Genomic DNA, 10,387 nt, shown 5'->3' with positions numbered 1-10,387 from the left:
TAGAATTGCTGATTACAGCAAACCTCTGGTAAATGGCAGTTTTCCTAACAAGATGGTGGGGGGAAGGGGGAGAGGCCTGCAAATATCTACATGACCAGAGTGAAATACTTTGACCCTGACCTGTAAGGAATATTTTTGTTTTCACCAAGGATATTTTCAGGTTAATTATGGCCCTAAATATTTTTTTTGTAAAAACATTATTTTGCAAACTAAGCCAAATAGTTCCTCTTTATTATCTGAGCCTTTTAAAAAAATCAGTGGAAACACATAACATTAAACATTTCCCTGCATTTTTTGTAAATCAGACATAGCAGCAATGTGCTAGTGCATTACAATCAGAAATTGAAACTGACTGGGAACAAAAGTGAAATGCATTTCTTCATTGTTCATACTCTGGGAAATGCAAAAAGCAAAGATCAAACAGCAGCAACAGTGAAAAGTAAATTAAAAGTAAAATAAAATAAAATAAATAAACGTCTACTTTAGTGATTAGTAAACTAGGTAAGGGCACTTACAAGAACAGAGATTATTTACAGAGATATTAGTTAAAAATATATTTAGCTGTTAATCTGTCTTGAATATTTAAAGTCAGCACTGATTTACTGCGTTTTGGGAGGAGTGAAATATTCTTGGCTTCTTCATTATAAATATATCAGGGATTATGCAGACCCTCCAGATTTCACATTCTGGAGGGTTGATTTTAATGCCAATTTTGAACCCCCCTTTTGTTTTGGAGGATTGTGTTGTGTTTCCGTGAGACACTGGAAGCCTCCCTTATTCTAGTGTCCCGGCTTGGGAGCAGATCCCAGGCTACGGAGGCAGGTATCCTAAAGACACCTGGCTCACGGCATAGCTCCCTTTAGCAATCCCTTTACATTTACCTACATGAACTACAACTCCCATGAAGCTCTCGGACCTCAGGAGGGAGCCCTCTAGCGGCCGTTGCTGGTATGTGCGCTTTAAATCCCGTGAGGAGCCCTGTGGCTAGCGGGCTTGAGCTGGCAGTCGGGGTAGCAGCGCTGCTGCAGAGATCCAGGGACCCAGGTTAGGGTGGAGAGTGGAGGGCAAACCAACCCACCACCTAGCTGTGAGGTGGGGACAACCCTTGATGAGGGCTTGGGGGGCCAAACCCCAGCAGTAAATCCTTTGCAAACCAAGCGGGGAGAAAGAGGGGTTTGCCTTGCAAGCCCAGGAGGCGAGAGCCCAGGCGGAGCTGCAGACATGGGGAACCGAGGGATGGAAGACCTCATCCCCCTGGTCAACAAGCTCCAGGACGCCTTCGCTTCCATCGGTCAGAACGCCGACTTGGACCTGCCCCAGATCGCTGTAGTGGGGGGACAGAGCGCCGGCAAGAGCTCAGTGCTGGAAAATTTTGTGGGAAGGTAAGATTTGTAAACTATAGACGATTATAGGGGATGTTATGAGGGCTGATGTCCCTGATGCATCTGTGTTGTGCAATGCATTGCTCAATGGACATGCAGTGCAAAGCTTAATGCAGTGCAATCCAGGACAGGGGAGGGGGGCTGATCTTGCTCCTCTGAATTTGGGATTCATACTGGAGATGGATCATCCCAGCCCCTGCGACACACACAGATCCAAGTGCCGGGATTGCACTGCACCCTACAATGCAGAAATCAGGAGTCTCTATGACCGGTGACATTCCCTTGATTGTCACCTTCACTAGCAAGAGAACCCTCCCCTCAGCATAAGATTAGAAGTGCATACGTGTGTATAAATGTCCGCTTTGAATTGTTAATAACTGATTGGGAACTGATGAAAGCAGATCGATGCTGGGCAGCATATTGCTTGGTGGGCTGGGAGGGGCGGCGGGAGTGTGTGTGTGAAAGAGGTTGAGAGGAGGATGCAGCACCAGACAAATCCTGCTTTTGGAGTGACTAATGCACAAAAGAAGCCATTTGTTTGGGGGTGGAGAGGGAGTAGGAAGGAACCGAGCTGATGTGTTGTCCATATCACAGGAGATTTAATGGTTTTAATCCTAAACCATTTATTTATTTATTTATTTATGGGAGCTAAATACAAGAAGGCAGAATCCTGGGGATGAGCAAGGTGCCAGGATGGTAGGCTGCTGCTGGAGGACAACTGCTGCTTGGCACTGGCAGGGGGGGAGGATGAGGAGTAGGGGAGGAAGGCACTGCATCAAGGAGAGAATGAATAACATAGATGGTTGTATAGAATGTACAGAAAATTCATGGAAATCCAGTAAAGCACAGACAAAGGCTCCATATGTTATGTAATGTGAGGGATAGAAATGTCAGAGAAAAATAGCCACATTTTGGGGTGTCCTTTATGTTATCACACATTAGAGAGCTGCAAGCCAGAGCCAAAAATGATACAGCTTCCACATAATTTTTTAAAATGAATTATCTATGGTGATTCTAAAGAATACTGATCAGTTAATATTGTGTGTGCAATATAAATAACTGTATTCAATCCCTGTTAAATACCAAGATGCCCGTTAGCCATTGTGATCTGAACAGATCATCAAGACTAGATTTCTTATTTGTTTTAAGTTTCACCCTGAAGAATCCCACAAGATGAAATGCTAGGAAGAGTATGCTCACATAGCATGCCCTCTGCTCCTGATTGTGTCTGGCTAGATACAGGACATGTCTTGAATGCTACATAGCCACCTAAAGATGGATGTGCTTGTTGTGAGGCTGAGCAGTAGTGGAATTTAAGTTCAATTTCATTCCCCCCCCACCCTCCTTCTCTGTCCTCCATGGTGGATGCATGTCAGGAGCTATGGGGAGAAGCAGGAAAAGCAGTGGTTATTCCCCTATGTCGTCAACTCCCTGGGTGCTACCATTTTGTGACAGAAATATTCTGGTGCTTTCATGTGACCTTCACAATAATCACCAGCAGCTTCAACAAATAGCTGGTGACCACGGAAGGTGGTCTGCACACACATAGTATACACAACACCTGGAGTGCATCTGAGCTTTTTTGTAGCTTGGTTAATCCTTCCCTATTAGGCACTGCTATCCTCTATGACCAGGATGCAGGTTGCTGCTGATTTCCCTCGGAGGAACTACTGCTGTGACAGAATGTTAAATTATTTTCTTCCACAAACTGTATTCTCCCTCTTCTTTCCCTGCTTTGTTGTGTGGACGCTCTCTCTCTTTCTCTTTTGCCCCCTTTAGTCCTTGCACTGTGACATCTACTAACAAAATTATTTTTATAACTCTTTTATAATTGAAAGAGCCTGTAATGAGCCTGAATAGCTCCATCTTTGTTGGTATATGAACAGAATGGTCCAATATGCTGTACAGGGACCCAGGTGTCCCTGAGCCATGGGAAACAGTGTGCATTAGGGAGATGCCACTTTTGCTGTTTCTGGGGAAAAGAAAACAGAGCAAGAATCAGAGTTGTTGTTTAAAGAAAACCTCCCATCGTTGCATATTCAAAAGAGCCTGAGATTCTTGCTTGCTGATTTTCAATGGTCTATTTTAGAACCTATCAGAGATCCCATTCTGATTAAGTGTTCCTGGGAATCATAGTGAGGGAAGGACTTCCAGAAGCCTCAGCTATAGTATTATTTATTTGTATTACCACAGTGCCTAGGAGCTCCCAACATGGATCAGGACCCCATTGTGCTAGGTGCTGTACAAACACAGAACAAAAAGATGGTTTCTGCCCCAAAGAGCTTACAACCTACTGAGATCAAACCTGTTGAGAAGAGAAAAAGGGTTCCCAGAACTGTTATTGAGCAAAACCCTGGCTAGCCTGTTGGGTTTGTTGCTTCCATGACCCCTGAATGCTGAGAGTCAAATCTATCTTTTATGGAAACTCTGTACGGTGACTGCTGCAATGATGTACCAAGTTTGGCCAATGAGGAAGAACAGTATCAGAGCGAATAGTTCCTTTCCTTTAGATCTAGCAAGCAGAAGGGGGCAAACTGTAACTCCACTGACTCCAATGCACAGCTGCAGAGTTTAGCTGCCTGATAGAGAGTGAATGAACTGATTGGGGGGGAGGGATAGCTCAGTGGTTGTGAGTTCAATCCTTGAGAGGGCCATTTAAGGATCTTGGACAAAAATTGTGGATTAGTCCTGCTTTGAGCAGGGGGTTGGACTAGATGACCGCTTGAGGTCCCTTCCAACCCTGATATTCTATGATTTATATTATCCATAATTTTCCAATGACCTCTGTCTCGGTAGGGCTCATGACCTCACTGCATCCTATCAGTTGTCTCCATGGTAGCACATTAGGGTGCCAAAGCTTTTAGGATAATGAAGTAACAAAGGGTACCCACACAGGAGCTGACAGGACAGGATCGTTCAGGGAAATAATTGGAGGGAAAATGGAAAACGCGTCAAAGGGAACTATTGACTTCTTCCATTTGATGCCATTAGGTGGCTGGGTGGCTCAGGGGATTGGTAATAGATATGAAATCTCTTGCCATTGAAAGTACCTGTCTACACTACAAAACGAATTGTGTTTAAATATGGCTGTGACCCAGCCAGGTTCTAAGGTATTTTTTTCCTTGTTTGTGTGGACAGAGAAAGTCATGTTAGGGAGCCATGCTTTAATCTTCACTGGTATCTCGGCTAAAACATGGTTTCTTAACATGTTTATGACATGGGTTTTTTCTGTTCAGACAGGGAGGAAGAATAACGTGGCGGGAACACACACATTAAAACATGATTATTGCTATAGTGAAGCCTATGTCACCAGTTTTTTTGGGATCAGGCTGTGGGTGAGATTGAGTCCTCACCACCTGACAGTTGTTTAGTGCACAATATGAAATGAGTGTGGTGAGTCTCAGCCCAGTTCCACATTGACAGCTAGCCACATTAAAAAACAAACAACACAATACAATTGACAGTAGCTGGTCCTTTTGATAGGGGTGTCTCAGCAGAGAGGCTGAAGGCTGAATGTGTCATGAAGATTAAACTCCCCTCTTAATTCTAGAGGTAGTTCCTCCAGATCACACCAGCATGGTAGAATGGGGATGGTTTCACTAACATCACACTTGATCTGTGGATAAACAGGACTTCAGTCTCTAGGGCTTCCAATCCAGTGTCTTCTGCTAACACCAACATTCAGTGTATGCTGAATTTTTCAAAATACAGAGGAACTACACTGAATGCAATAAATGTTACTTTGTTTGATATCCTATCAAACAAGTACTTCTTCTGAGTGCAATGGTTCGCTAGTCACTGCTAATTACTCTCCCAGTATCACTTACTCTGCTGTTAACGGATTACCCAACAATGCAAAGCCTGTATTTATAATAGCAGATGTCGATGCGGCTGCTATATGTGCTTCTGCTGCTGAGGTCTCAGCATGGTGACTAACACCAGATGATGATGATGGTAAAATCCTCTAATGGTGTGGGATGAGCCTGATAGAAGAAAGGCAGCTGACATTTCTTTTCCCAGACTAGTTCATGCTGGGGCCTCAGAGCTGGCAGGAAGCTTAGTTTTCGTCCTCCCTAAGCATTGGCTACTGTGGATGTGTTACCACTAGGACAACATCTTATGACATCATCCTCCCCTTTTTGTTCCTGATACCTATTTGCTACTTCAGAGTGCCTGCATGAATTGGCCCTACAGACTGCCAGTGTTGGATGAACTGCTTGGATGGAGTGAGTAAAGCATGGGGATACTTGATGCTGATCTAATTTGAGATTGGGCTTCCCAAATAGAGAGTCTGTAGGCAAGAAAATGGGGACACAGTTATTTCCAAAGTCCAGAAATGTTCACTCTCCTTTTATGGCACATGGGAAAATAAGTAAATAAAAAGATGCCCTCCTGTCTAATAATCTCAATGCATTTTAAAGACATGAGATAACTAAGCCTTCCAATACCCCAGAAAGTAGGAAACTATTATCTCTATTAGATGAAAGAACTAAGATGCGGTGCCGCTAAGTGACTTGTCCAGAGTCACACAGCAATGAGAACCAACCCAACATTTTATTAGTCCCAGACCTGAGCATTAGCCTCAAGACCTTCTTCCCTCATAAAAACTTTTATATCCAAATCAAGCCCCTTCCAAAGATGGAATACTTTCCATGCCAAGTAAGGAGTCTTGCGCCTTGTCCACACACACTTGTACGGTTTTAACTATACGGTATAATTAAAGTGATACAAACCACCACAGAGGATCTAGTTCTACTGGCATAAATGTGCTCATAGTGGTATAGCATATTCCCATATGGGAAGGGGAGCTCTACCAGTGTAAGGACCTTCATGCCAGGATAACTGTGGCTACACTAGGGATTGTACTGATATAACTATTTCAGTAAAAAACCCCACACCCCTAACCAACATAGTTATATGTGTACAAAAACTTGTTCTTAATGTGTTTGCCTCAAGGCAATGCTCAGCATATAGGTGAAAGAATACAAAGGAACAAATATAAACCTAAGCCCTGCCAATACTAAGCTAGAGCCTTTAGAAAAGTGTTTTGCAGTAGACTGAATACAAGGCTAGGAGCCAAGAACTTTGTTCTGGATTTTATTTGGCCTCTGACACTTTAGTAAGTAATTTAATGTCTCTGTGACTCATTCTCTGCACCTGTAAAATAGGGATAGTGATACTTGCCTACCTCCCAGAGATGATGATATGAAACTTAATTAGGTGATATTTGTAAATTGCTTTGTAATGGAAAGGCACACTGGCATTATTTTAGATACAGTGCTGCCTAGAATTCCCTCAGAAAAGGCAATCTTCATGGACACATATTATCAAAAAGCAAAAGATATCTCAGGAGCACACATTGGCCTGTCCAGGTACAGCAGGGTACATCACTGCTCACTCTCTCATCCTCAAAATGTATGGAGCTTCTCTCTTCTCTTCTTGAGCAAACACTATGGCTGAAATAATCAATGCTGCCCACGTGAACTCGGGGTCCAGAGGTCCCAGGCAGTTTTGAAAATCTCAGCCTGTAGGTATTCTTGTGTCCATTCACTGTACAGAGTAACGCTCAGCTTTTATATATTACTTTAATGGTCAGATTTTAATTTATACCAAGAGCTCTTTAGACAACTCTGGCAGCATAAAGGGGTCTTAAAGTGAGTGTAAATGTGATTGATGTTCTCTTTGGAACCCTTTTTCACATCCAGAGTACTGTAAAGGGACCTTAATGTGGTAAACCTTAAAAGCATTATACAATACACACAAATCTGTGAGGAAAGTGATTAATATTATCCCTATTTTGAAGACTGAGGCATGAGGGGTGAAGTGACTTGTCCAGGGCAATAGAGGTTGACAGCGTGAGAGAACTCCTACTCCTAGCCCTGGGCTCATGCCTTTTAATGGAATCCATTTATATTCCAACACCTGAATTATAACTTTTTTGTTTGATTTAGCTGTATGTATACATACAAACAGTGGTAAGCCTCTGGTATTTAGTAAAGAACATACATCCATTTTCCTAAGATTAATAAAAAGCAACAAAGTACAATGCAGCTCAAGAATAAATGTATATCGCATGCCATGAAAAACCCCAAGAAAAAGGAATTAACTCAAGAGAAATGTACATAGCTCTCAGCAATTGCCTGCGGAAGGAAGAGCAGCTGGAGACACACATTTGAGCCAATATATAACATGGATGATCAGAATATTGTAATCAGAGAATATAAATATATCATTGCAAACCTAGATAGCCCTGCTGCAACTCTTGTTCATGTGATTTGTCCTGTGGCTACTCACATGAGTGAAGATGCAGACTCAAGCCCTAAATAAACACAAGTTTCTTTGTGTATTATATATCATCACTATTTCCTGAAGCAGTTCACAGAGGTCTCACACCGTTAGAACCACTACACTTTTCACCTCAGCTCTTTAGACATTTTCCTACACTGTAACATAAGTGTCGACCTTGTCTTCACTAGGAGAAAAAAGTGTGTTCTTACCATATGTTTGCTAATATGTGGTAATTAACAAGAGGTAAAATCCTGGTGAAGACAAGTTAGTTGTAGTTTTAACGTGTGTTAGCACATCAAAGTAAACCCTAGGCTCCCCTAGGGCTTACCTCAACCTGCTAACATGCGAAAACTACAAACTGCCTTGTCTTCACAAGGATTATATCATGTGTTAATTACCACGTTAGCTGACATGGTAAGAACACACCTTTTTTCCTAGTGTGAACACACCCCCTCCTCGTCCTCCTTGCACTTCAATAGTGCCTTTCATCTGAGGCTCTCCTAGCATTCCAGGCATTAATTAATCTTCACAATACTCTGCTGAGGTAGGTAAATGTTAGTATGCCAGTGTTACAGGTGTTAAACTGAGGCACAGAGCTGCTAAGTGATCTGAGTGCACACTGAGGCCAGGCCCACACTACAAATTTACATCGGTATAACTACATCACACAGGGGTGTGAAAAATCCACACCCCAAGCGATGTAGTTATACTGACTTAACCCCCAGTGTAGACAGTGCTATGTCAATGGGAGAGCTCCTCCCACTGACATAGCTACTGCCTCTTAGGAGATGGATTACCTACACCGATGGGAGAAGCTCTCCTGTTGGTGTAATAGCATCTTCACTAAAGCACTACAGCAGCGCAGCTGCACTGTACATGAAGACAAGCCCTTCATCAGGAACAGAACTCAGGAGTCCTGAATGTCAGTTCTCTGCCCTAATCACTAGACTTTCTAAAGAAAGTGCATATAAACATTCACCATGTTGTACATAATTATGTATAAATATAATGATGTGAAGTTAGAGAATTAAAGGCAAGTGTTTTGAGACCCAACTTGAGACATTTTGGACCTGATTTTCAGAGATGCTGAGCAGCCACAGCTCCAGTTGAGTGGTGCCTCAAGTTTGGTTACAGAAATTGAGGTGCTCCAAATCAGAGGCCACATCTGTAAATGTTGTCCTAATACAGTAAAATAAGATAAAAATGTTAACCCCTCCCTTGCCTGGTTTAGGGCTTGATGCTTCAAGATGTTGAGCATCCCCAGCTCGCACTGACTTAGGGTTTGATCTTGCCCCAAAGAAGTTTGTGGGATTTTCCAAATAGAGGATGCTTAGCATGCAGGATAAGCCCCTGAGAGAGCAACTAAGTTAACATAAAGAAAAGGAGTACTTGTGGCACCTTAGAGACTAATACATTTATTTGAGCGGTTTCAGAGTAGCAGCCGTGTTAGTCTGTGTTCGCAAAAAGAAAAGGAGTACTTGTGGCACCTTAGAGACTAACAAATTTATTTGAACATAAGCTTTTTATTTTTGCATTTATTTGAGCATAAGCTTTCGTGAGCTACAGCTCACTTCATCGGATGCATTCAGTGGAAAATACAGTGGGGTGATTTAGATACACAGAGAACATGAAAAAATGGGTGTTACCATACACACTGTAACCAGAGTGATCATTTAAGGTGAGCTATTACCAGCAGGAGAATGGGGGGGGGGAACCTTTTGTAGTGATAATCAAGGTGGGCCATTTCCAGCAGTTGACAAGAACGTCTGAGGAACAGTGTGGGGGGGGGGAAGATAAACATGGGGAAACGTTTTACTTTGTGTAATGACCCATCCACTCCCAGTCTCTATTCAAGCCTAAGTTAATTGTATCCAGTTTGCAAAAAAAGTTAATGAATCAAAGAGAATCTGTCTCTTGCTGTTTTAGCTGCAGGAGCAAAGTTTGCCATGGTGTATTGAGCAGAGATTTTATTTGTAAGCAGGAGCCAAACCTATGTGTGTTCCACCCATATGAACCAATACTAGGATTTTTCATTCAGTGCACTTAGTGTAGCAAAACCAGAGGAGTGGCTAAGGGGGTTATAAACAGCCACCCAAAATGTAATACTTTTCTGGCCAAATGCCCACGATAAAATTAACTTCTTTTGGGGAAGCCTCTCAGAATGAAAAGTAACCTGCTACCAATGCCCATAGTCAATCCACTGCCTTCATGAGACACAGGTTAAATGGAATTTTTTAAAATATCTTTGGGTGTAATCCTTTCCTTCTTTCTTCTTTGCAATGTATAATGAAGCAAATCATGGCACAACTGGTAGGGAGGAGAACTGCAACTAGATCTGTATTTTAAAAACACCTCTTTGTTATGATGCATGACAGGAAACATTTTTGCAACAGGACAACACTCTCATCACAGTTAAACAGCGTCCCCTCTGATCTCAGAACTGTTATTGCACATTCTGATTCAGAAAACTGGACCACCAAGGAAGGGGGACACATAAGTAAGTGGGTAGGTGGAACTTGTCGCTAAAGAACAAGCCTAGGTCTCAGGGGACCTAAATTGTATTCCTGGAACTGCCACTCACTTGCTGTGTGACTTAACCTTTCTGACTTAACCTTTCCCCATCTGTAGAAGCAGGAGAACACTACTACTTAATCACAGGTTTCAGAGTAGCAGCCGTGTTAGTCTGTATTCGCAAAAAGAAAAGGAGTACTTGTGGC

At 42.5% G+C, this 10,387-nt stretch overlaps 1 protein-coding gene across 20 annotated transcripts in view; it reads left to right on the top strand.

The window, feature by feature from the left end:
* Window positions 1-957: 957 nt before the first annotated feature.
* Window positions 958-10,387, top strand: part of DNM1 (dynamin 1) — a 112,211-nt gene continuing 102,781 nt past the window's right edge. For all 20 annotated transcript variants that reach the window (XR_006275986.1, XM_038374775.2, XM_038374774.2 and 17 more), the window contains exon 1: window positions 958-1,382. Coding sequence is in view for 19 of the 20 variants with exons in the window: in XM_038374775.2 (XP_038230703.1) it covers window positions 1,222-1,382 (161 nt within the window). In the remaining variant the exon portion in view is untranslated. The remainder of the gene's footprint in view (window positions 1,383-10,387) is intronic.

Source organism: Dermochelys coriacea, chromosome 16 (assembly GCF_009764565.3).
Source record: "Dermochelys coriacea isolate rDerCor1 chromosome 16, rDerCor1.pri.v4, whole genome shotgun sequence".
Classification (NCBI taxonomy): Eukaryota; Metazoa; Chordata; order Testudines; family Dermochelyidae; genus Dermochelys; species Dermochelys coriacea.
The sequence above is the reverse complement of the archived record's forward strand: the minus strand, read 5'-3'. Positions and strand labels throughout refer to the sequence as shown.